The following is a 26960-nucleotide window of genomic DNA, read 5'->3' as shown; positions in this document are numbered from 1 at the left end:
AACCAGCAAAGTGTTTCATTACATTTATTCTGCAATCACAGTGATAGATCCTTTTCTGGTCTAAATGGGTGCAGTCTCACTGGTTTGAGAGCAGTTTGCCTTCTTGGCATCAGAAGGGAACTGGCTCAACCTGGCCAGGTGGCCAGGAGTCATCAGAGATGCCAGAGAGCAGAGGATCAGCCCCTGTAATTCCAGATCTGATTGCAGTTGTTTGCAATTCCGTGTACACTCATGGAAGACACTTTATGTGTTAAAACTTGCTGCAAGCCTTTGATATCTTTGACCTTTTAAAAAAAGTCTTCTAAATTTTGATATTCCCTAAGCAGACAGCTGGTATTTTTTGATTGAATAGATAGAGATTTCATGTCTAAACGCATTTCTTGGTTTCACTTTGCTGGATTAGTTCACTGTTCCCTGTATGTTCTCTGCTGCTCACAATCTTTTCTTGTGATTTGTTTTTGACTGATACTATCAAAAGGTTGCAAAGACTTAAAGGGGCAGAAATGTCCCTGGAAAACTTCAGTGGTGTCCTGCTAGTGTCTCCCTTTGGATCCAGACATGGATATTTGGGTACAAACAGTCCCACCTGCAGCTACACAAAAAATTGCCCCTGATACCTTCTGATTGGAGCAAATGCTTGGCTCCCAAGAGCCAGATGTAGATCCTCTGGGAGGAGATGGGGAAGGCTTAAAAAAACTGCAAAGCATGTCAAAATCTTTGGCTGTGGAGAGGGTGAAAAAGGGCCCTCCAAGAGCTGATGCTGAGCCCAGGACACGCTGGGTGCAGCACAGCTCTCTTGCTTGCAGCCTCATGAAACAACAGCTTAAACACCAGAACTGGTGCCCTATTTTCTTCATCTGCCACCTGAGTAAGTCATCTGGAAAGAGGGCAAATGATACGTGGTCAACAAAATGAAGAAATCCCTCTGAGCTGTTCTCATTTACAGCACAATCATAAAAATCCTGGCAGAAAATCAAACCATTTCCATATCAGTTGAGCACACAGCATTGCGAGCACGGTCGGTGTCAACAGTGCAGGGGCAGCAGACAGAGGCTGCTGTGTTCTTGGTGCTGCAGCTCAGAGAGAAGATGAAATCATGGTAGTTCAACGTTTGGAGACTTAACTACTGATTTTCTGGCTTTCTGTTTGTGGTAGAATAAAACCTGCTTGTGCTTGAAAAAAAATAAAAAGTTGTTAGGAATGTGTTTGCATGTGTTTGGCCATAATTATTTTAAAAAAACCTTCAAACACTAGAAGTACACCTGTTTTTGAAGAGCTGTAGTTACAGTCTCTGCTTGTTGGAGGGATGGTTGAAGCACTGTGTTTGTAAGGGCTGTTTTTTGCTGTAATGGCCAGAGAATGATTTTGGATGTCTTATAAACAAGTGTGTGGTACAGGGAAAAACAACAGACCATATTTTTGGCCTTGGCTGTATTGTTTATGCCTTTAGCAAGCACCACTTACTCAACTTATTCAGTATTTAAAGCTTGTTTTCTCTACATAGTACAGGCCCAGGAACACATGGCTTGAACTAAATATGCCAGCATCAGACCTTTATTGGGGGGATGGAAAATAGGTCTGGTTTTTTTCAGATTTTGGCTTGGTTCAGGAACAAACACTTCAAAATTTTGAAGTATTTTGGTATATTGATCCTTGTGACATTTTTGTGTTTCTTTCAGACACTGAAGATAGAGGGAATAAAGATTTCCAAACCCATTCTACACTTAGAACTGATTCAAAAGCCAGATTTCCTACAGGGATCTTAAGCATTTGGTGCTTTAGGAGGTGATAATTTCCAGAAGGGTGATTTTCTTTGGTGCCATTCTGAAAGGCCCAGTTCTTGGCTGAGAAACTTTGGGGCTGCCCGCTGATCCATATCATTGGAGATCTGAGGGTGTTTAATGAATCTCAAATTGAGCATCCAAAAGCAGAAACACTTCAACTCATTAATCACTGCGAGAGATCTTGGCCAAACCATATCAATTAAGAGCAGTAATTCTCCAGCAGAAAAGGAACATGGTGGTGTGTTTTCAGTGACAGTTGTGATAGTGCTGGTTGCTTGCATTTATATCAAAGACACGGCCTGGATTCACTTTGGAGTTGTAAGTCAACATCACCATAGCTTTGGGTGCCTTGCATGTGTCTGTGTCCATATGTACTTCAGAATAATTTTTGATGGCATGTCCTTCAAAGGTCTCTTCAAAAGTCCAAGTATTGGCCTAATAAGATTAAGACTTCACTGAATTAAGATTAAGATTTCACCCATGATATTTTTGGGAGTAAAGAGTATTGGGGTAAATCTGCTGTTGCTGCTAATAGACTTTGGGTTCATTACACTGTCAGATGAAACTTTTAGTCTGTGAGTTTCAAACAAGTTTTTTTTTTTCTGATAAAATTAAAAGGTGATGTAGAAATAAAGTGTGGAACATTTTGGAGAAGGGTGCAGTGGTATACATAATTTATTGGGCACTGTTTGTACAGTCAATTGTTAAGTTATAAATAAAATAGAGAATTAACACAAGGATGAAAGGGTGAAACTGCGGGTAGTGATTTCCTCTGTATTTCTATTAAAAAAAAAGGAAAAGTTTCCAAGTTTGCTCAAACAGCACATTTTGGTTTGGTTATTGATATTCGCTGTGTTGTACCTATTTTTGGATGTATCACATTGGAGACTTTCTGTCTCACAGAGTGCCTTTTCCTCAGTAAATGTTCTGCAGGCTGCAGAACCATTCTCAGAGCTCAGCAAGGAGCCCCAGCACAGCCAAGGTGAAACCAGAGGGAGGCAAACGAGCCTCTGCCACACTGAATTCCCAGTCCCAGAGGTGCTGAAGAACAACTGAACTTCTCTCATGGACAAGAAGTCCTTCAGTGGCTGCTCCAGTTTGGCACCCACCTGTGTGGTTGTTTCCCCATCCCGCTGGAACCTCAGCTCCCAGTTCAGCTGGAGCACTGGCACAGGGACCAGCTCCAGAGATCTGTCTGTACCAGGCAGATGGCTTCTGCCAGCAGAGAAATCCCTTGAGGTGGAGAAATGCTGAACCTAAATAAGATCACAAAAATGAGCAGGGTGGATTTAAGAATAAGATCCACGGACTTTTCAGAATAATTTGTTGTAGGTCTTTGCACTGGTGCTCAGAATGAGGTGAGGAGGAAGTTTCTCCTGGATGCCTCAGAGCAGGCTTTGTATCCATGGTGGAGGTGTTTCCTGAGTGTGAGTAGGAATAGCATGGAGTGGGTCTGATGAAAACAACAGGAGTAAAATATATCATTTTGTTATATATAGGCCATGGGCTGAGCATCCCTTGCAGGTGCTGCGGGAGGTGCCTGGTTTGAAATCTCCCAGTGGTGCTGACGTAGAGCTGTGATCCTGAGCAACAACATTCAGACTGATGAAGAGGAAAGACATGAGCAATTTCAACTTAGGAGTGAAACATTTCCTAGAAATGAGCCTGAATAAAGTCTGGAACAGTTGAACAGGAAATAAGCTAATAATGGGATTTTACAATATGCATTTCCCATATAAGGCATTGAAATGTAGCATAGGTTTATGGATTTGGTGGCTGATCTTCTGCCTGTTTTGATGAAGATCTTCGGTTTCTTCCCTGTTTGTGTAGTTGTGTGTGTGAGGTCCTTTCTCCACTCCAGACTGAAGAGTTTCATCTCACCACTGTCGTCAGTGGTCCCTGGATGGGCCATTCTAGGCCAGAGCAGGGAAGAGAGCAGTTAACAATCCCCTCTTGCTGCCTTTTGTTTTTGTTGGGGAGCTATTTCCTTTAGCCCTTGAGGCTGATGCATAGGAAGGGGAAGAGAGGTGGGGAGCGCAGTCTCGATGTGGTTCATGCTTCTGAAAATAAAGTTCCCCAAAATCTGATGTGGGGAAAGGAAGCCCTGGCTCCACAGAGCCTGCTGTCTCCCTCAATAAACAAAGGACTGGGTTTGGGCACGTTGCCCGAAGTGTTGGTGCAGGGTGTGTTCCCATCCCCACTGCTCTGCCTGGCCTTTTAAGGCGATGTGACAGCGAGCTGGAGACATGGAAAGGTGTGTAATTCAGCCATGATTAATGAGCACGAGGCTCTTCTGCAGTTTCCCTCTTTCTGCAGCATCGCTTGGATTCCTTCTCACGAGTAATTCGCTGAGATTTTCAGAGTTTGGCCTCTTCTGCACTGCGAATGCAATCTCCTGCCAGCTCTTATGCTATATTAATTTAGAGCCAACTACCTTTCCAAATGTGCTCTGTGTACTGTGGAACAGGTTTTGCTTGTAAATGCAAGGCCAGATGTTCAGAAGAGGAGAGCTCCCGTTTGGGCATCTGGCAGTCGCTGCTGGGCCACAAACCCATCACAGCTGAAAATCTGAGATCTCTCTGCTTAGGCAACACAGTACTCAGGCTGGCCAGTTTGTGCACTGCTGTGAGAGGTGCCTTTCTCCATATAATTCAGGAGTTCTTTCAAAACAGCACACACCAAGTCACAGTTTTAAACCACAGCTTGTGCCTAACAAGTTATTTTGATTTCTTGCCGAGCATGGGTTCACTTTCCAGTTACAGCTAATGTTTTCCTTTCCTTTTTCTACAAAATCTGTTAACAAAGGCTAAATAAACAATGAAGGTAGGTCTACTGGCTAGATAAGAAATAGGTCTGATTTATTAATAAGTGTTTCTTTTTTTTTCCAGTGACATATTTGATGCCATGTTCCCTGTCACACACATCGCAGGAGAAACAGTCATACAACAGGGTAATTATTCCTGTCATTTTTCCTCCTATGTGTTTGCTAGGATCCTTTAAGTCACATCTCTCCATTTGAGATTTCACTCTCATTGCTTAATGGGAAGATTAACCATATTCCAAAGGCCTCCAAGTGTGCAGTTATATGATAAGTTCGTGGATGCAAGTCTCTGGCTACACGGGCAGAGAATCCCACTCTGGTGGATCTCCAGGGTTTCAAAGTGCTACAGTTAAATGTAGATAAACAGCACTTCAAATTAAAATGTTCATTCCTTAACTGAAGATAGTCAGGAAGTAAACCCCAGCTCAGGATGCATAGGGTGGCACAGGCAAGCTGAGAGTAATTAGAGATGGAAAATATTTTTATGGTTGTTGGGAATATTCAACACCTCATTGTGCTGTATCAGAGCTATCACACTTGGCAACTTACCTGCATGCCTGCAGCACATCAGGGAGGGCTTCATTACCCTCAGGCTATATTAAAACCTCTTCAATGTTTACCCTGAATGAAGTGTTGAATCAATCATAAGAGATAAATTAATGCAATTGAAAGGTATTAATAGCAAGAAATCATAGCGATACTTTGATTTATGAAGGCAAGCAAGGATGTTTCAGAAAATTAATCTCTCTCTAAGTAATCTGGTGTACAAACCTGTGCAAATATGTACAGGATTAAATACAGGGACAGGAAGTTATTGAATAGCTTGGCAGTCCTTCAGGAAACAATCACCTTTTGTATTTTGCTTCCAGGTGATGAGGGAGACAACTTCTATGTGATTGACCAAGGCGAGGTGGATGTAAGTATGCTCTTGCACTTTAATATTTATTTTGAAGCTACAGAATAAAAGTGTGTGCTTTGGCAGAGAGCTTGAGCCAGCCACGTGCTGTGGGTCTGTCTCCTTTCTTCTTGAACTAGATTTCACGGGATTGGTTTCATTACTTTGCTTTTGTTGTGTTAAGTTATTTGTTCTTAGTTTTAAATTTGGCATGTGTTACGTCCTAGCTTATTTGTCCATTCCAAGCAGGAAATCAAAACCAAGCAAATGACATTATCTTCAGAGCCCTAACCACACCTGGAGGTGTGCAGTGTTTGGCAGAGCAGGCCACCATGCTGGAATGCCCCTGAGGGTTCAGATCAACCATAAGGAAAATATTTTCTTTAATCAGTTAGCTTAGCTCATGTGTTGTTTGTTTTTGTTTTGTTTTGTTTTTTTTTTTTCCAGAAATTGAGATACAGCCTCAGGCAGTGAGTTTCATCTTAGAAACCTTAATTTGCTTTTAAAATTAGGTCCAAATATAAGAACAATGCAGCATATTAATAAAGCAAGGATTATTATAAGTGTAAAGTGATCTGTTAGACCACAAAATGTTTACAGGAGTATGCAGTGGTTTAATCAGCAAGTCTTTGAAAAGAAGCTTCTTTCTGAACCTGCCTTCCAAATCATAAATTATTCACCTCCTATCATTTCTCTCCTGTATGAAACTCACCCTTTTGCAATTTTGCTGCAAGCATGTAGCTTGGGTAGGACAGACTTTCTCATTAGCAACTTTACTCTTCAGATGCCCACATGAGTTTGGTTTGGCATATTTAAAGAAGAAGGTGATTTATTTTAAATCCAGGCAGGAGGCACAGAGTTATTTTAGTGAAAGTTATTTTCTTTTAGCGCTCTGTTTGTGTCAGGAGACCATCTAATTGGTATTGTTGGGAATTGAGAAACCTCACATGCTGCCTCTGCCTCTGGAAGTTGCTCTCAGGAAATCCGTCTGACTCACTGTTCCTATCAGACAGCCCTCTCAACAGCAAACACTGCCACATCCACAGGGCCAGAAAATAAAAGGGCAATATTTATAGAACAGTGTTAAAATTTAGTTTTAAAATAATTGGCTTGGGACCGATAGGGAGCTAAATGAGTTCACTGGCTTTGAATCAGAACCGCAAACACGCAAATGCACATGTTGAAGTTATAGATTAATCCTCTTCAAAAATCATTTGTCCTCTCTCAACACCTTTAGGAAAGCTTTCTTCAGTGTTCAGCTCAGGGATAGTGAGGGACTGAATGGCATCAGAAGACAGTTTGCAAAACCCTTGCAATTAATTGCAAAAGAGTTAACATTCTATATGCACATAATGCTCTTAAAGAACAGTGGCAAGGTAGGGTTTCACTGAGTAAATTACAACTTTGATTTCATGAGCATTATCATTCCCTTCTCCCCTGAAATCAGCCTATAGCTGCTAGGACAGATTAAAATGGACACATCCACCACAATGTCATCCTGACACTTACCAGAGACAGGTACAGACATCACCTGTGGGACAAATGCTTCCTAACAAGACTTAAAAATGTAATTTGGACTGTGCTTGTCCAGAGATCAGCACAGCTTCTGTGTCTGGCCAAACTCATCTGTGACCAGCTCTCACACTGCCCCACCTCAGCACCCGCTAAGGCGCCTCCTGATGCACCTTTCCACTGCTCCCCATCTGCTCAGCTTGGTTCTTTCCCCTTCCTAAGCTTTTCCTAAAACTTCAGCCAAAACTCCCCCTGAATTCCAGCGCAAGGTGCTGTGCAAGGCAGGAGGCGTTTGCTCATGCAGGAGCCACAGGCTGGAAGTTCCCTGCAGGGAGGTGATCCCACCTCCCCCTGAGAGCAAAGTCTGTGCCAGGGCACCAGGGCAGGGTGAGCTGCTCCTGTGTAGGGCAGCAGCTCTCAGAGCCCCTGGGCAGGCACCATCACCCTGTCCCTGGTGCTCCCCAGAAGAGTTCTGCCACTCTCTGGGCAGAACTGCTGAAATCCTTGCTGTCTGAGGAAACCCCAGGCCACTAGTAAGAGAGCTGCTGTTCATTTAAGCCTTGCCAGATACTTTTTTGGCGTGCTTCCATGCTTCTCCAAGAAAGAAAAGTGACTTGGAGTGGAGACAATTGACCCTGAGACTCAGAGCCTCGAGCCATTTTCTGCCTGGTTCAGCTGGTGTTGGCACGTGCACAGAGGCTTTAACCCCTGGCCGGGGTCTCTGCTGCCATTCCCTGATCTGCTTGGGAGTGGCAGGAATGCCAGGAGTGGTGGATTCAAGGAGCAATTTACTCTGGAATCGTTGGGACTGATAAGCACCCAGATTTTCCATATGCAGAAAGGAGGTCGCAAGTGTCATCATAAAATCCCTACCCATGGAAGAAAGTCATGACAAAACGGAAAAAAAACCCCAATAAAATCTATTCAACCAAGCAACCAAAACCAAACAGAAACCACCAACAAAGTGAGAATAACAAAATCAATGTGTGGTGTTTTGAGTTTAAAAAGCTGCAGCATGTAAAAGTAATTTTTGTTCGAGTTTTGGCACAGGCACCCCACAGACTAAGTAAGAACTTTCTAAAATTTTCCCTTACAAAATAATCTGAGTCAAATTAGAGGCACCATAAAATATTTTTTTTTAATATAATAGCACTTCATTCTCAACTCTTTCATTTTCTTAGAGTATAAACAAGCCCTATTGGCACAGAATAAAATATCTGTACATTTTCTTCTGTGGGCCAAGGGAAGGGCACAAATTTTCATAGGTAAAAGAAGAATTTTAGAATGAGGAAGAGGTAGACTTGGGAAACATGGGGTTTTCCTCTCTTCTACTGTACCCTACAAGCCAGGCACACTTGCACCAAAGCTGGCATTATTGTATTTTCACAGTTTTCCTCCTTAGCACAGCAGGGTTGAGGAGAATTTTATCTCATGACTGTCCCTGCAGATGGGTACAGGGCACACGAGGTAGATGGTGGCACAAACTTTGAAGTCTTAGAGGTCACTTGTCTACTGGAAGCTTTCCTGCTCAGACAAGTGGGAACGTGTGCCAAAAAGGAGCTGGCAGAACTTAAATTATAGTTTCCAGTAAAGATGTTGAAAGTACCTGCTAAAATATGACTTGCAAAAATCTCTAATCCATATTTCTAAGTATAAAGTGACTTCCTGTTTGTTATTTTAGTCTCATAACCTCACATTTTTTACTTTAAAAAGCGCCGTGGACTGCCCTTTTTGAACAGATGTATTTTTTTTTAGACCCAGCAACTTCCTATTCTATTTAATGTCACAGCAACTTTCTCTACAGGCATTCTCAGATTTTCTTCTTGTAAGACAACAGCAGCCGAGCTGTAGTAGGGTGAAAATCAAAATGAAAACTTTTCAGTGTTTTTTTCTTTAATTTCTGTATTTACTGTATAAATCTCTATGTGACGCTATACATGAATATTGTGGACAATAGATTAAATTATTTTTTGATTGTAGGTCAAATCTTCCTGGAGCCCTTATTTGTATATACAAACTGTCTAATTTGTGTATACAAAGATGAAAATTACACAGTGTTTTATGTGGGAATGCTGTTGGATTTTAAAGCTAGTTATATTTTATAGTTAGATTCCATAGATTGCCTCTAGTTTAAATTCTTCCATCATCAATGATTTTTCTAATATTGGAAGGTTGCCTTTTGAATTTGAAGCAGAACATGTTAAAGTTTAGAGTTTTTCAACTTGGACTTTTAAGGATTCTTAAGGCAGTCTCCAAGTTCATATGTTCAAATTCAAACTTACAAATAAAATACTGTCTTTGAGAAAACTACCCACATAAAAATACCCTTCATGTCTAAGGCTTGTTCATTTTTCGAAGAATAAATAAAGCTCATCTTCATTTTTGGAGGACAAATATTAAGGCTTGACAAGACACAAAGCACAAATTATTGCAAACAGATACAAGGGAGGGGATTTAAGACAAGAATTACCATGCCTGGAACAAATTAGATTGTCCACACAGATCACAAAGTGGCAGTGCAAAAAAAACCTTTAAAATGCTTAAAAATCTCTAAAAATGCTTCAAGTTAACTTGAAGTCAGCAATACAAAATTAAAGGAAAGGTAAATTCACTCCAGTGAAGCTCAGAGATAGATGTTCCTGTCCTGCCTTCAAGGTAAAATGCTCATGGCAAGGTTCCTTTCTGCATCTCCAGAGAAAGAACATGAAGGTGAGGGAGGCCCAGATTCATTCCTGGGGCACTGAATGTTGTATGACTCTGCAACTTCTCCCACAGTTAGTGCCCATGGATATCACAGCCCATTTGCCTCCTAAAAGATAATCAAATGAACCAAATTGTGTGATTCTCACGCCCCCAGAAACTGCAGTGTTCATGTTAGATGGTAGAAACCAATAGAAACCTAAAGTATTTTTGCTCTGTGAAAAGTAGATGGTCCTGATGGCTTGATCATATTTGGGCACCTGCACTTCCACTTTTCAGCTGCATGAAAGAAGGTTCCAGCTGTTATGGATCTGTGACTGGCAGGTCAAGTGACAATTAGGAATAATTCATTTATGTACTCACCACTTTGGTGAGAGTTCCCAAATGCCTAAAACTGGCTCAGCCAAAACCTCAGCCCAGCATTTTTTAGGATAAATAGGGAGATCATCTCAGCTGCTGCCATATAAAATCGACTTTCATAAGCTGTTCTGAGCCTAAAATAGCTTTGCTTCCCACACCTTACAAACAGAACTTCTTTCCTTTCCACTCCTTTAAAAAAAAATCTATTTTAAAGGGATTTATAGTGGAGCTGAACTCTGTAAAAGGGCAGGATGGCTTTGTAGTGTGCCATCAATGCACTTTAACTTCATCACAAGCACAGAAGTTGAGTGTTGACTTAGGCCTTTGCAGAGAATGAAGTCCAATGGCTTTTCGTCTAGAAAACAACTTATTCTCAAACTGTTTTCTTTTTCAGAGACTAATATTTGAAATGACATTTTATTGGAGGAGTGAGTGCTGGGCCCAAAGACTGTCAGATCAGTGATTTGGTTTCACCTCAGAGCACTTTAAACCTGACACCCTTGGGGTGGAGGAATGACCATTTGCATAAACTGTTTAAGGGGAGATGTCAAACATGTTTTGTACAGTCTTGTCAAGTCAGACAGCAAAATTAAAGGAGTTTTAGAGCAGTTCAGTAGCAGCCTCTCTAAATAATGACTGTGCAACATTTAATGTCCATCCTTCACTTGCTCAGCCTTGAGTTCTACCAGCGTAATTCCTCTCTCTGGGCTGCAGTCACATCCTGCACGCTGCTTTAACAAGAAATGTCACCATGTTGCTTAAAAAATATGTGTTGGAATAAGTTTATATTCCTGCTTATAATTCAGACCCTTCTGCAGTAACAAAATCTGTGTTCAACAGAAGAGCATGTACTCTACACTCTACATGTATTTTTGGTGTGCTGAAAAAGAGTCAAGGGTACCATGTCAGTTGACACTCAGGATGTGATCCAAAACCCTTTGGAATTTAGATTTTTCCCACCATCCCTGAGACTTTTTACTGAGAACACATGGATTACTGTAGTGTAGCAAACCCTGTGACCCATCCAGTGAAATTCCCGCAGAAGGAGGGTGTCCCTACAGTCAAATATGCATCTGGGCAATTTTGCAATGAGCCAGTAGAGTTTAGAAATGTTCATACATTCTCACTATGTTATAAGCCTTTCAGAATTCTCATCTTATTAATCCATTTCTCCTGCTCGTCTCACACAAAAAAAAAAAAAAAAAAGAAGAAGAAGAAGAAACCACAGAATTATCCGCTTGTTTCACCAGGAAACTGCTTGGGTTTGCCTGGCTTTTTAAAAACTTCTTTTTTCTGCTTTCATTTTTTTCATCATGAGGAGAATCAAAAGTAGATTCAATATTCTGTGAGATTTTCTTTCTGTGGTGAGTGTGAAAGTTTGAAAGGGAAGGCTGTTGCTGTTCTCTTGTGTGATATTCTCCTGGGTGACATTCATCTTGTCATGGTGATGAAATGAAGCTTTAGCTTTTGTGGCTTCAGCTTTTTCTTGGCAGTCTGCAACCACCTGCCTGTTTGGGATTATTTTTACCCTTTATTTTTAAGCCCCTTGATCCTCAGATGTTCCAGGAGCACCAGGAGCCACCGCATTGCCTGGAGTTCAGCTGCTCCTTTTCAGCTGATACCCAAGAGGTCTCTTGATCAGCTGAACTGCTTCGTGGCCTCATCCATCTCCCACTGAACCAGCATTTCACTGGCCTCAGTAGGAGCTGGAGCAAATCTTAATTGGATATTGTGCAGATAAATTGGGATTGACTCCAGCTGTATTTTGTATTATGCCTTTTCATCATAAAATGAAGATGGAATTAAAATTAATACTGACAGGTTGTTGAGTTTTGACCCCGGTTCATTTATTTTGGTCACCATCTTTTCTCATGCCCAGCTTGAGCACAGCTCTAATTCATGCATTTTTAAAAACTGCTAGTTTATTACTCACTAATTGGTGTCAGGTTATGGTCTTTGCCTCTGCAATACTTTTCTGCTTAAGTTGAGAATACTTGCCTCTTTTTTTCATACTATTTTTCTTCACAGAACTTCCAAGCAAATGAAATGAATACTGGTTGATTTCTGCTGTTACTGGTCTGTAACAGGTTGGGGTGTATTCTGCCCTGAGTAAATGCACCCAGTCTTCCCTCCCCTCCAAACTCACAGGCACAGGGACAGAATTGAAAGGTTTATTGTGTAGTTTATAGCAAGCTGCAGAATGCACGGCCCACAGCAGCCTTTGCATGCACTCTTTTGGCTCATGAGCAGCATTGTTCATGAGTAAATAGTGAGGAAAAAGCTGTCCAGCAGAAAACACCTGCATGAGTCCCCTTCCTCCAGGGAAGATGTCACAAAACACTCAAGTGCAGGAATTCTCAAATTAAACATCATCCAGGACAAATATGGCAATAGTGGTATCAATCCATACCATGTTCCTAGAGGATTTAGTACCTAAATGGGATGTGGGTCAGACTCTCCTTCCTGAGTTCTCCAGAGCTGATGTTAAAGGATCATTCTGCTCAAGTCCAAAGCCCTTAGTCATCTTCACTAAGGGAGATCTGTACAGTTACATTTAAATGGGTTTTGGAGGCACTAGGCTTAGGGAAGAAAAGAAAAAAAAAGTTCATTTTCAAAAGATATTTCCTTGTTTTGACTGTTTTTCATTTCATGGCCATGGCACATTTCAGTAATCCTCATTACACATATCAACAAACCTCCTTCCTTTCAAGTCTGACAGTGTTAATAAAAAGCCAAAGTTGTGACAGTCTGCTTGCTGACTGCCTGAGCCTTGAACACAAGGGGGAAAACATGATGCCAGCTAACCATCGGAGCTGAAATCCCAGAGAGTAAATAAAGTCATTGTACTGAAGCAAGACAACTTGAAATTCTGTCCACAGAGCAGGTTGTTCCCCTCTTTGGGGACCAACTGTCGGAAGTGTCACGCTCTTGTTTTCCTCCTGTGTCCCCAACGTTGACAATTAAAAGGAAATTGCTAACAGCCTTTTGGGTAACTGGCAGCTAGGAGGAGAACTCCAACTCTGCTTTTGATTCTTTTGTCTTGTGCTGTGGTAGGTTTATGTCAACGGGGAGTGGGTGACCAGCATTGGGGAAGGAGGCAGCTTCGGGGAGCTGGCGCTGATCTACGGAACCCCCCGGGCTGCCACTGTCAAGGCCAAGACAGACCTGAAGCTCTGGGGCATCGACAGAGACAGCTACAGACGCATCTTGATGGTGAGCTCATGGGGAAGGGCTTCCTTGTGGGGTTGGTATTTTGTACTTCCTTTTGCAGTTCTGTGTTCAGAGTGCTCTGGTGCTTCCGCGTGAAAGGGAGCGGACACGGCACAATCACAGAGTGACTGAATGAAGTGAGCTGAAAGAAAAGGGGACAGGATTCAGCAGAAAGGCGCTGAGTCAGAAATGCAATTGAGAAACATTATGCATAATTGTTCTGTGAATGAAAACCTCAGGAGGCCTCTGTTACCCACCAAAGCTATGCAAATCCTCTCCTTATCGTGAGCCTGGAAATATCTCTCAGCAGCACCCCTTGCCTGTGAAGTCTTTGTCTGATCTTGCATTACATTCCTCAAGGCAGGTGATAGAAAGTAAATCCAGCTCCACTAAAATAATAAAAAGTCTTGCTTGGACTGTGCCCTCCATCTTTGTTAGCCAGCACCCAGCCACACATACCATGGGGCTGTAGCTGCTAATGATTCATTGCCCTGCTCCTTTCAAACTCCCTCATCCCTGCAGCAAAGCTCTACAGACCTTTGTGGCACCTGGGGCGTGTGCTAGCTTATGGATTTGCTGTTGGTTCTTCAGTGGTGAGTTTATAATGGAAACTTTGACAGATAATTAACTTCAGCAAAGTCATAACTTTTTTATGAGTTTGTTTCCAATGTCCATATGCATATCTTCCTTCTCCGTAAAATATTCCTTTCTTTTTGATAATTAACAGACATTACTCTGTGTAAAGCTTATTTCTCAATAGGACTTGTCTCTCAAAGCTGCATTGTTCCCTTCTGATCTGAAGGAAATGACACTGTGCTCTCAGACTAACAATTTTGAGATCATCTGTATTTCCAGAGGGTGTTACAGAAAACAGAAAAACCAGCAAAGGAACTGAGTAGATTTTGCCCTTAAATGATTAATTCTTAAGCAGCAGGGTAAAAGTGATCTTTGTTTACCCTGTGTGATGGCTGTTGGGTGTCTGTATGAGCACTGCTGGTGTTCACTCCCTATTTCATGGGCTGAGTTCAGTGTCACATAAACAAACACACTGGCATTGTAAGAGAGTACTGCTGATGGAAATTTATTCTATCCCAAAATATTTAGTCTGATGGCCCCAAAACAAATTGAGGGATAATTATGAAAAGTGTTTTGTCTTCTCTCTTGTGGGTAAGCAGGATGAATAGTTTTGAAAGGTTCCCAGAGCAGGCAAGCAGGCAGAGGTACTTCTAAAACTCAGAGCAGAATTTCTGAAGAGATGTAAGAGGCACACTCAGCTTATTTGTCTCATGCCCTACAAGGATGCAGTGGAGGGGTGTCTGGGATAACTGGTGTGATGAAGCTGAAAGCTACAAGGAAGAACCCAAAATTCAGAAGTGAAAGAATGTAGGAGGGAAAGAAATGTCAGGACAAGGCACATATTCCCTGGCTCTTTAGGCAGAGCTTTCTGCTGTAAGCTCTGTAAGAGCTGCCTGTAAGCTTGTGGTGAGGAATTGAAGGGACAGGTTCACAGCCTGGAGGTGATTTCAGTGCTGGTGTTGATGGAACTTCAGGTACCTAAAATCAGCCAGCCCTGTGAGCTGTCAGGTTTGGCCATGTGTCCATTATCACCTGATAACACACTTCAGAAGATGAATATTTGATGCAGAGACAGGACTTTGCTGAGAGGATTTAAAGTCCCAAGTGGGAAAGACTGTGTTTTTAATGCTAGTTTGGTTGTACATACAAGCTGAATATTGTGGTTGTACTTCTGTTTGATTCTAGTAGTGCTAAGTGCTTTTCAAATTAATTTATCTGTTCTCTGGACCAGTGCCTGCTGAGCCTTACCTAGCAAGCTCAGTTTCTGCAGTCGATGAGACCTTTTGATTAACATGGATATATTTCTCTTCCTCTCTTGCTTCTTGTGCTTTTTCATAGTTGAGGCCACTAAAAATTGGTCTGTTGCACTGTGTTAGATACCCAGACAGCATTATTAGTACTGGAATAGGAAATATTTCTTGGTAAATTATTTGCTGCAGGTGTAGCAAATGTCCAATTTTAAATGCAGTCCATGGTGAATGCAATTTACCCATCCACACTGAATGAATCCTGTCATCTTCCCATTTATTTGTAGGTGCAGGGTGGATAACTTTGTTGCTGTAGGTGAAATGAGACACCTGTCTCTGTGCAGTCGTGTGAGGGCAGGTTACAGTGGCTCTCTGCACATTTCCTCAAGCCTAAGAATTAATTACATCTTGTTTCAGTGCCTGCATTTCATACTCAAAGCTGACTCCATCATTATGGGGCTGCTTTTGCTGGGCTCAGTTCAAGTGTGGTAGTGGCTGCCTCTCAACTCCCAGAAACATGATTCCTCCCATTTAGCCTCTAACTAGGTATTTTGAATGTATAAATACTTCTGCCTTTAAATAATGAATAATAATGCTTAGGGTACCTTTTGAAGTGTATCATTTAAGATGGTTTCAAAACTTGGGAGCAAGTGGGTTTCTCTTTTCTTATTTTCTGGTTGCAAATCCTTTTGTCCAAGGAATAAATGACCTTTTTCTGCCAAAGGTTTTTGCTAGAGTCAGATAAAGCCCCTCCATAACCCCAGATAGTTATTTCTCTTGTCTGCATTCCTTCCCTGCCATGACCAGCCCCGTGTTTTCTCAGTCAAGTGTTGAAATTTTATTTGAGTTGTAAATATTTATTTGCAAATCATGCCTTCAGATCCACACTTGCCAAAAAGATTTTATCCTGTCATGAGACACTTGACTCTCCACCTCATTTCTCCTTGCAGGCACTATTTTGGTCCTTTGCTTTGCATTTAATAATTTCTTGGTTTTATTTCTGCTTAGTGCCATTTTCCGCACTTACGTGTCTCATTGATCCTGACTGGTTTATGATATGAATAAAATGTATCTCAGGAGGTTTGGAGTTTGAGGTTTCTTTTTTATGGATGGACAAAGCCTGATGCAGAACGCTCCTGCTTTTTGTTACAGTTGTCATCCATTTATTATTTAGCCTGTCCCAAAGGAAGTTTGTTGAAACAGATATATTTCTTTATATTTCATTGTCTCAGCTTAGGTACCCTGATGGCTTGAAGGTCACATTCAAGTTTGTTTTAGCAGCTGTGATGATTGTAAATGTTGGGATTGGTCTTTTGTCAGAATGTGCAGTGAAACTGCAGTCCCTGACAAAGTATTGCACCATGAAATTCATTGTATTAGGTGGGGTACAAAAAACCACTTCAGCATGTTCCCTCTGTGTACACTCACAAATTATCTGTCCATCTGTGTGTTCCATTTATTTCATGGAATCATCTCTGCTGGGTTACATACTTTTCACTCTGTTGCAAATTCTTTTATGTATATGTTCTCTGTGTGTGTGCACATGGGCACAGACACACACACTTGTGTATATTCAACATTTATTTACTTACATTCTTCTGGGAGAGAGCAAAGGATTTCTTTTCTGCCATAGGCTTCTCATGGAATTCAGTTGCTGCCCTCTTCTTTGCAATTTGGATTCGAGAGCATCACGGAATGGGGAACATCCCAGGGTAGTACAATATTTGTATTCTAAATATAGCAAATACCACAAATACCAGAGAAGCAAACGTCTCTATCCCAACATCAGATTGATCCCCTAGACAATTCAGTTCCCAGACTGAGAAAATTCAAAGTATTAATTTCTTGCAATTTCTTCTTTAGGAGGACTTGATCCAGGATAATTTAACTACCCTCTAGTTTCCATGGTCCAAGATACCTGGCTCTGAGAGTGGAGCTGTGTGGGATTCAATACATTTGGCCTATTTGGCAAACTGCTCACAGAAAGAGAGTTATAACATTGGTTTGTAAGTTGTGACAAATCAAGGGTAGTCAGTTCCTAATGTTATACTTCATTTTATTTATGCTATTTTGGGTTTCTTCTTCTGTCTTTTACAGCTTTGAACCTCAGAACAAATGCTTTAACAAGCAGGGTTTTTTTCAGCTGAGATAAAATAAAGTCAGGAGGATTTTGGGTTGCCATAAAATGCAGGTTGTGTGGTGGCCAAAGCATAAAGCAACTCCAAGGGCTGCAATCCACCTGACATCTGTGGCACAGAGCACCAGGACCGTGTGGGCTGCTTGGTGTCCATGGCCCGAATGCACAGGGGCTCTTTCTTTTATGCTCCAGCAGGAATGCACACCCAAAGCATCATTCAGGAACAGCTTAATCAGGGATTAAATGGGGCTGTGCAGTCCTGAAGTCCATTCTGGCACCTCCTGCCAGGATAACTCTTCCTTTGAAACCTGAGTCGTGCTTTGCCTCTCAGTAGACATTTGTTTGGCTTCTTACTGAAGGTGGGGATTTCCAGGAAGGACTCAATCAGCTCCACCTGAAAAAAATGAATTGGAACCAAGACACAAAGAGTGCTGGAGGGATAAAAAGGATTGGACTGGTGGAATGAGAAGAAAAAATGGAAGAAAACAGGGAAAGGACAGTTGGAAATGAGATGAAGCAGATGCTGAATAGGAACCCAACAGGACCTGTTACAATCTCTGGGGCATTCGTTTTGCCCAGCCTGTGTATTGATTAAGCTAAGCCTAAGGGTTTGCAACATTAAATGGTCCTAAAAATGGCTTTGAGGCCCTTTCTGTGTGGATTTGACAAATGAGAGTGATCTTGCTTCTCCTTGGGACTGTCTCAGGGAGGAGCACTGCAGCTTAGAATATTAACGAGGCTTTGTAGTTAATGGGAGCCACTGCCTTTGAGGAGATGAGCTTGTGCCTGACAGCTCAGAGCCAGGGAGAAAGTGAACAAAGGAGAAGAGGGAGAGGGAGAAGCAGCAACTATTGAAATAAGATATTAATAGGATAGAAAAAAGAAGAATTAATAAAGACTTTTTAAAACATGCCATCAAGAACCCTGCCAGTGCAGAATTATTCATGTACATTTACTATTGTTTTTATCTGGCTTAAGCTGTAAGATTTCTACTGCTTCCCTTGGGAAACTTTTCTGCGAGAGAATAATTCCTTCATTGGAAAACTTTTTGGATATTGATCCTAAATTAGATTTTCTTGATTTTCTCCCATTACTTTGAGTTGTGTCAAGTTATGCTGTACTGAATTGCCCTCACTTTCTGTCATATATCTGTAGATAATTATCACTGTCTACTTAAAACCCCTGCCACAGTGCATGCCAGCTATGAGGATGACATACCTATGATCCCAGTGCTGAGCCAACAAATACAGGCTGGATTTGTTTTGCTCCTTCCTTATCAGCTCTCCCTGAGTGTTTTAGCATTTCTTCAAGCTCTGTTGGATTTGGGAGCACATTTCTGGAGAAGAGGTACCGAGACAGAATGTAGCACACCAGGCGCCGTCACATCTGAGCCACGGAGATGGAGCCTCTAAACTTCATTCCTGGATGATATCTTTGCCTGTGCAGACCAAAATAGCCTTGGCTGTGTTCTTGTTGCAGTCTGATGCAGGTCTCACCTCCTGCCTGTGAATCTCTTTCAGCTTTACAACTTGCAGGTCTTCTGTATGTCAAACATCTCTGCTTTGGTTTTTTTTTTATTGGTTATATTTTCCAAATGGATGCTCATTCTATTATTTTCTAGTCCCATTTCTAACATCTCCAGGTCCCTTTTTGTTATTTTCCTGCTCTGGTGAACTTTCAGCATCTCATAGTCTGTAAATGTTGGTGCTGTCTTAATTGCTGCTGCTTCTAGGAGCTCCATGAAAATATTGCATGAGGACAGACCCAGCACTGGCTCTTCTGCAGAGGGTGCCTGAAGGGTAGGAGAGGAGATTGTGATGCTGTTCATAGTCCTGGCCTCAGCAATTTGGGCAAAACAACTAAAGAAAAGAAGTGTAAAAAGAACATCAGAAGTCAGAGGTGACATTATGCCTGGGAGGGGGTGAGAGAGGAATATCAGGCTAGCCAAAGTAGGTTGGAAGGAACTAAAGATGATCTTTAAGGTCCCTTCCAACCCAAGCCACCTATGATCCTGTGAATAGAATCACAGGATCTATCACATTCTCTCTCTGTTTCATGGGAGAAAAGATGGTTAATACCAATGGAAATAAACACATGGCTGGTTGGCTGTAATTCCACTGCTGGGTTGTTTTTAGCTTGCACTACAGTACTGATCTCTGAAAATCCTTCCCCTCATTCTGCTTGTGAGAGCTGGAGCAGGAAAACACACTCAGGTAAAAACAATGTGCATAAGAGTGAGCCAGGCCTCTTCTACCTGGAACTGAATTTGGGATTTTGTTGCACCAACCTGAATCCAGCCTCAGATGCTCTGAAAAAGCAGAGAAAGCTCCTGTGCCTGCCTGGGCACCCTGAGGTGAAGCTCTGCCACCCCAGAGGCTGCTGTTTGTCTCCTTGAGGAGAGAGGGAAGGAGGGATGGATGGATGGAGCCATCCTGCAGGACGAGTCAGGAGCCATCAGCTCCTTGGGTCACCTTGGGTTTCAGTGCACGTGCTGGCAAACAGCAGCCCCAAGCCCCAGTCACTCCTTCTTCCCTGGGCCCATGTTCTCCCTCACCCCCGTGGGATCATTCTGACAGGGCATATTTAAGTCAGTGTAGCTATGCATTAAGAGGGGTTCTAGATGATATGACAATACAAAAAATTGTAATAGCACATTTAATTAACTATTTCCACTTCAGCTTTGCTCTTGCACTTGTCTTTGCTGTGGATTCTGTGCTGCTGCTCTGGCTTAGTTCAGCCAAGGCATAACACACCTGTGTTCCTGTAGGAAGTGGTGGGCTCTTTCTCTCTGAGCCAGGTGGGATGGCTGCAATTCCCACCTTCCTGGGTCTGGTCTGCATCTCTAAATACTGAAAGCTGTGATCAGGCATCACTTATGGCTACTGATTACTGCTTCTTAAAATTCATCTGTGTCCGCAAGTCATTTAAAAAGCATTTTCCACATCTGTCCTTGGGTGTCCCAGCCCATCAAACTAAACCACCAATCTGGTTTTCCACAGCTGTCAATTTTGCTGCTCTTGTTTCCACTCGATTGCAGGGAGGAAAGCAACAACTGCGCAGTGTCCAGTTTTCCATTCTTTGTCTCCCAGCGAGCTGTCAGAAGCTGGCGTGGCTTGCAGAGCCTCCTGTGTTTGAAGTTCTCTACTTTTTTTCTTTCTGGCACTTCAAATGCTGCCGGGGCCCCCCGAGGTTGAGAACCAAGGTTGTCAGACAGAGGGGTCAGAGGAGGGTTAGCGATGCTATCGCTGAGCACAACTGTCAGCACCAGCCCGGAGTTACGGCCGGGCTGCGCAGGGGAGCCGCGGGAGCTGCTGCTGCTCATCCACAGCTACCTGGGAAGAGTGGCAGCTCCTGCTGCTGCTGGGGCTCCTTGGGAGCAGGGGTGACCCCAGGACAGGGGCACAAATGGGAGCTGTCCCCTGAGGAGAGCACCTGGCAGCTCCAGCTGGTGCTGTGGTCCCTAGTTGGAGCCGGAGCCTGTTGATGCTGCTGGAAGGATTCGTGGTGCTTTGGGGATTGTTGCAGCCCCACCTGCACAGCACTGGTGGGAAGAGGGATGATATTTAATTCTTGAATACATGAGCTATTCCCATTTTCATACCCAAAACACTTCTGGATGCTTTCACACCGGAGGGCAAAGTGTTTCTTCTCCTTTCTCCTTCTCTGTCCCCACTTTCCCAGCACCCACATGTGGTCACTTGGAGGAATAGAGAAGTGACTTTTTCTATAGCAGACACTGACATTTGCTTCCATCCTCTCTGCCCAGTCTATGAATAAATGGCATGTTTGTTTTCCTTTTCTTGAGGGGATCAATTTATTATCCTTGTGTTGTGCCTTGTAGATTTGAGTAGGAGGCACCAGGCATCCTTTGACATCCCCAGGAAATCTGCCCTGGCAGGAGTGATTTGGGGTGTCACCAGTGTGGAACCAACTGCACTGGACAAGGCAGGCCCTGGAGTTCCTCTTTGGTACCTGGGAAGAATTTCTTTACAAGACTTTCATGTCACTGTAGAAGGAATTAAGGATGCATTTGTTATTTTTGTATTGGTAAAATTTCATCATAATTATTCCTACATGAATCACCTTCAAAAATGCGTGCTGGAACAGCTGCTTGTGGTTTCTGTCTTGATGATCAAACACTGTGTAAGGAGAAGGTGTCTTAGAAATTTATCACACAACAAAATCTTCGTAGAATGGGAATGACTGTGCTGGTGGCTGCATGTACATTGATGGATTGTCTGCTCCCAAATGCTTAAATCTTGTTAAAATTGTAATACGAATGGATTGCTCAGCATAACAATAGATACAACACTGTACAGAATACTAACCAGGTTTACAGATAAACATGTGGCATTAAAGAGTTTTTAACCTAAAAGGATGGCACCTACAAGGGGGACATTTTAAGTTTTATCCTACTTTGTAATTGGAAAGAGCCTCATTGGCAACAAGATACATATTGAAATAGCTAAACAGTTAATTGAAGTTCAGGCTTTAAAGGGAATGCCTGTAAATGGATACAATTCATCTGCAGAGTCCAGTAACACCAGTGAAGTCAGTGAAATTACAGCAGGATTGAATTTGAGTCCTTCTGTCTTTGCTTATCAGCAATACAACTTGCCCAGACATTTTATGGGGAAACGTTTGCCTGAGGCTGTTTACACTGGCTATGCTTAAGATTTCAAAAAGGGAGGGGGAAAAAAAGGAGCAGCTGTAGGAAGAAATCACAAAAATACTTTGTGTAATGTTGTGCCTCCTTTTTCTCTCTCCTGTAATAACAGGGCAGCACTCTGAGGAAGCGGAAGATGTACGAAGAATTCCTGAGCAAGGTCTCCATTTTGGGTCAGTTGCCCTTTGGAACTTGGCTGTTGGTTTCTCTGTTATTCGCGTTGGCAGGATGAATTTTGATCTTTGATGGCACGATGAAAGGAGCAGTGCTCAGACAGAAGGTCTCACACTGTGTTGTTTCTGAAGGAATGAAAGTGTAAAGGGCCCTTTTTGTTTTTCTCATTCTTTCCTGTGTGCTGCCCATGTGTTTGGAGCACGCACTGAAGGTGGAGCAGGCACACACTGGTACTTTCAGTAGCTGCTGCTGAGTAAAGATCTTGTGGATAGAGCAGAAAGCAGTGCAGAGATATGAATTTGTCACAAAGTCCAGTTACATCCTCCCAGAGAACAGGTGAGAAGCTTTTTCCTGCAAGAATACAGTGTGCACTAAACAAACCAACCTTGCAAATCAAACTGGACTGATCTTTTTTCTTCTGTGCATTTTACAGCCCCTGTCTCACATTCTTAAAACATCTGTTTAGCTTCTTGTCCTTGGATTTTGTTTCCCTTTGATTAATGTGATAGCCACGAAATTTGGACATGTTCTTGATGGCCTTCAGTAGGAAAAACAACAAACCCATAATGCCTGACCAATCAATCACCATTAGGAGAACAAAAGCCTCTAATAAGGAGGACAGTGTTAGACAGTACAATGAGTTGTTGATTCTGTAGGAGAAACATCATGTTTTTGCTGGGGCTGTTTGGAAAAAAACAGTTCAGGATTTATTTGCTATATAATTGAAGTATTTTTATTTCTACTTGATTTTTTTCTGGTTTTTTTTGTTTATGATTTTCACCTACCATTCAAGCTGAGGTATCTGAAATATGAGAGTGTCTCAGTGAAAGTATACTTGAACTTCGCGGGGGGTGCTATCCATGAGATTTTCAATTATATTTATATGCTTAAAGTGAGGCCAAGTATGTTGCTCGCTTATTAATCAAGTTTTCATCATTTAAAATCCTTCTTTTATGCTTAATTTAAATCTTCCTAAATTAAGAGCACAAATTATACCAAATTACAATGAGTATTTAAAGAAAAAAAGAATCTGTGCACCTGCACTAATGAGGAGCAATTACAACAATGAGACATCTCAAAACAATTTCAGAGTAGAAAGGTTATTCAGAGATGTGCTTCCTTAAACACATTCCTTCATTGTGGTTTGCATTGTAATTAGAGCCTAATTTGTAGTGTGGCTTTTGAATCTTGGTTCAAAAAAAGAGGAAGGACTTTAAGATTTAAACTTTTTTTAAGTACAGAAAAGCAGTGAACAAAATAACACATCATTGCAGGAACATAGAAATTTAGGTGAAATGTGTAAGGATCTCTTTGACATGTCTAAAAAGTCGATGACACCTGTGAAGCAGAAAGATATTTTAGAAATCTCAAAATGGCACTGAAAATCAACTTCACTTTATCCCTTACTGTGGTCAGAACTCAGTGATTTCCTGGTGGAAAAACCTCTACCTGCTTCTTATGTTTCTTTTTTCCAAGCTCTGTCCACTGTCTGTAATTAGCTGTCTAATTGCAAGAGTCACTTTTTTTTTTTTTTAAATCTAAGGATTTTTTTAGATTATCAGTACTTGCTTATGAAAAGTGATACTTTTAAATTTTTCTTCTGGAGTTTAATTAAAGTCATGAATTGATATGCACAATTTAGGTATTGCAAAATAACTGCATGTGGTCTAATTTATCTGATACTTCAACTCTGCAACTAAAACTTGTAGAATATTCTATATAATGCTCTGTTTGCAAGATTTATTAACCAATGTATTTGTAGTGGTACAGTTCCCTTAGACAAAAGAGAGACACTTCGTGACTAGAGCTAGAATTAGCTTTGAATTTTTCATAAAGCCAACTGAAGAAGAAGTTTCAAGAGGCTCTTTCTTTTCATTGTTAATTACTGAGTTCTTAAAAGAAAAAAAAAAAAAGAAAAAGTCTTCTCTAGTCTGTATGAAAGAGTTTTATGCTTATTTTCAGTCAAACAGAGCAGTTTTTGAATGTTGCATTGACAATATGGGCTTGGTCTTTGACGTTAGTTCTTCTGCAGCAAAGGTCACAAACACACCAGGAAAGTGCTTTAGGTGGGGAAAATGTTAGAAACAATTAATTTCCCAAACAGCAACAAGAAAGTGGCATAAAAACATGAAGCTGTGTCAGTCAACTCCAAATTTACCTTTGGTGCTTAGAGCACTTTGGTCTGGTTTTGTTACCAGTGTGTCCTTTTGAGCTCAGCCAAAAGGCACTTTAACTTTAAGGAACTTCCTTTCACCTTCACACAATCCTTCTAAGCAATATTTTGGAAAAAAAATGGGAAACCAGAGTCTGATGGAATGGCATATAACTAATCCTGGTGTCAGAAACTGTATCTTGACACACATTAGTTCAATAATTCATGGTAAGTAGGAATCAGCAGAGCTCTGGGACATGAATTTCAGCCCAGCTTTTTGAGGCAGTGAAGGTTAAATCATCGTATTATCTGTTGCTTTTAATAACTTTTAAACCTGTAATTTTTCAGTCAAATCTGATCAAAGTACAAAAGTTCAAGTACAATTCACTCTCGAATTCTCATGCAAATGTGTGTTGGAGAGAGACACAGGTGGCACCTCCTTCCTGAGAGCAGGACAGGTGGAATCCATCCCTTGGCCAAGGCAGGGGAGGGCACTGGGACTCTGAGCAGCCCTGGGTGTGCCCTGTGCAGGCTGGCCCTTGCCATGGTGGGGATTTGGGGCAGGTGCAGGTGGGTGATGAGGACCCCTATCACAGACTGCATTTGCTCTGTTAATCCCAAACCAGACCTGCCATTTTTAATGACGGAATTTTTTAAAAGTTTTATAACTTTTCTCCCTTAAGAGGGGGAATGAAAAGGAAAACACACTTTGCAGGCCATCCTGCTGGCAAATGGAGAAGTGGTGCCATTTCAAACATCCATAAACCTGGATGCCTCTGGTCTCCTGCTGCTCGTGCCACCAGGGTCTGGCCATTGGCTCTGCTGGTCTCACCCATCCTGGAGATGGACACTCTGCATCACCCACCCTGCAGCCCACCAGGGCCTAGGAGCAGCTCTGATGAAAACACTCTAGGACTTGTCCTGACACCTGGTGTGGAAACCCAGAGCACAGGAATATTTCTCTGTCTGCTCTAGGGTGCCCTGACCCCCAGGGGAGCACTGACTTTGACCCTCATTCATGGATAAGGTTTCCCAGACTTCAAGATTGACTAGAATCCACAAAAGTGTGAAATGGATTATAGAGAGTAGTGTAGGTGTGTCACTTGGAGAGAAATTTTGGGATTTTTAGTTGTGGATGGAAGCAAGATGGAGGGCACAGGGTGTCATCCTGGGTTTCTTCTTCATGCTGCTTCTTCCTTCTTCTTCATGGGTTTGGGTGGCATTTTGTAATTGGGCAGAAAAGTCCGCATTGAGGGCTCTTTGGGATCAGTTATTGGCTTAAAAGAGAAAATAATCTAGGTGTCAGTTCTTAATTGGATAGTTTAGTCTTAAAAGACCTTGTAACAAGAGATTGTTGGCCATTTTGTGCCTTCTAATGAAAAGCTGCAGATCTCATGGTTATGATATTGTTTTACTGATAAGAAATAACAAACATCTGAGTCCGAACATGAACTATCATCTCAAGTGCCTTCAATCCATACCCAGAGAAACCAACAATTGGGATCCCCACAACCTGGTGTGGGATGTGGTGAGGGAATCTTGGGTGCTCCCACATCTCCAGGCAGCTCCTCAGCTGCTCCAGGCCGTGGCAGCGCCAGGGCAGCGCGGATCAGATCACAGGAGTGAGGAACCAGAGCCAACTTTTCCTGTCCAACTTTTAAGATTGCTATCTGGGTGATTACTGATGGCTGAGACACAATGAATAAATACATTCATGTTTCCCAACTGGAGGTTCGTGCAAAGTGCCTGGATGAAAGAAATGTTTCTTTTATAACAGAACCAGGCACGGCAGAGCTGTCAGTTTAGATATGAATCTTCAGCCAAAGTTGGAGTGTTTTTATAATATAGCTTTATGATCTTCAATATTTTAGAGTCCCTGGACAAATGGGAGCGGCTGACAGTGGCTGATGCACTGGAACCTGTCCAGTTTGAGGATGGAGAAAAAATTGTTGTGCAGGGAGAGCCCGGTGATGACTTCTTCATTATTACAGAGGTAAGATTGGCAACCTGATAAGCTCTGTCATTTCCTGGTAAAGATCAAGGCTTTGTATTAAAGATACTTGGGTTCAGTTCAATCTCTTACTTCAGCATAAATCTAATTCCACTTAAACCAGGAGACCTACTCAAAATTCAAATGAATTCAGAGACCAGTTCCATGGAATTGTCTTAAGTGGGACAATCTTCTTTCCAGTAAACTGAAAATACAGAGGAATTTTGAGGTGTGTCTGGTGTCTTTACTGTTTGAAGGTTTGTTTCCTATGGGAGATTTTTCTAGCTCCAGATTTCTGATACTTCAGCAGGGCTGGTCAACCATGGAGTGCATTGATCATTGTTCCCAAAGGGGCTTGCAGGGGATATCACAAATGGACATCTGAAAACTGGAGCAGAGATCTGATCAGAAAATGGATAGTTTGTTCTTTGTTTTGCCTTAAACTTGGTCCTGATGGCTGAGCCATCTTTTTGTTTACTCTGACACAGGCAGACAGATCTGTCAGGCAGCTGGAAATGCTGACATCTTTTTGGAGATTATCTGACACTTCACTTCCACCATCTCACTTCTGCAAACAGATGCTGACGGGGTTTCCCCCCCTCCCTGACATAAATATTTGGATCCCTGGTATCTCACACAAGTACCAAGGCACTGTGATATAACAAGCTGTAAAGAGGAATTAGAGAGACTCAGACTGAGTAACAGGAGAGCACTGGGTTATGATTGTCTGTGGATT

The 26960-nt window shown here is 42.0% G+C and overlaps 1 protein-coding gene across 3 annotated transcripts in view; it reads left to right on the top strand.

The window, feature by feature from the left end:
• PRKAR1B (protein kinase cAMP-dependent type I regulatory subunit beta) overlaps positions 1 to 26960 on the top strand; it is a 92195-nt gene that overhangs the window by 46566 nt on the left and 18669 nt on the right. For all 3 annotated transcript variants that reach the window (XM_064390768.1, XM_064390766.1, XM_064390767.1), the window contains 5 exons: positions 4673 to 4734; positions 5475 to 5521; positions 13127 to 13285; positions 22021 to 22081; positions 26106 to 26227. In XM_064390768.1, coding sequence (XP_064246838.1) covers positions 4673 to 4734; positions 5475 to 5521; positions 13127 to 13285; positions 22021 to 22081; positions 26106 to 26227 — 451 coding nt within the window. The remainder of the gene's footprint in view (positions 1 to 4672; positions 4735 to 5474; positions 5522 to 13126; positions 13286 to 22020; positions 22082 to 26105; positions 26228 to 26960) is intronic.

This window comes from Passer domesticus, chromosome 15 (assembly GCF_036417665.1).
Source record: "Passer domesticus isolate bPasDom1 chromosome 15, bPasDom1.hap1, whole genome shotgun sequence".
Lineage (NCBI taxonomy): Eukaryota > Metazoa > Chordata > Aves > Passeriformes > Passeridae > Passer > Passer domesticus.
Note: the sequence above shows the minus strand (reverse complement) of the source record. Positions and strands in the feature narration are given on the sequence as shown.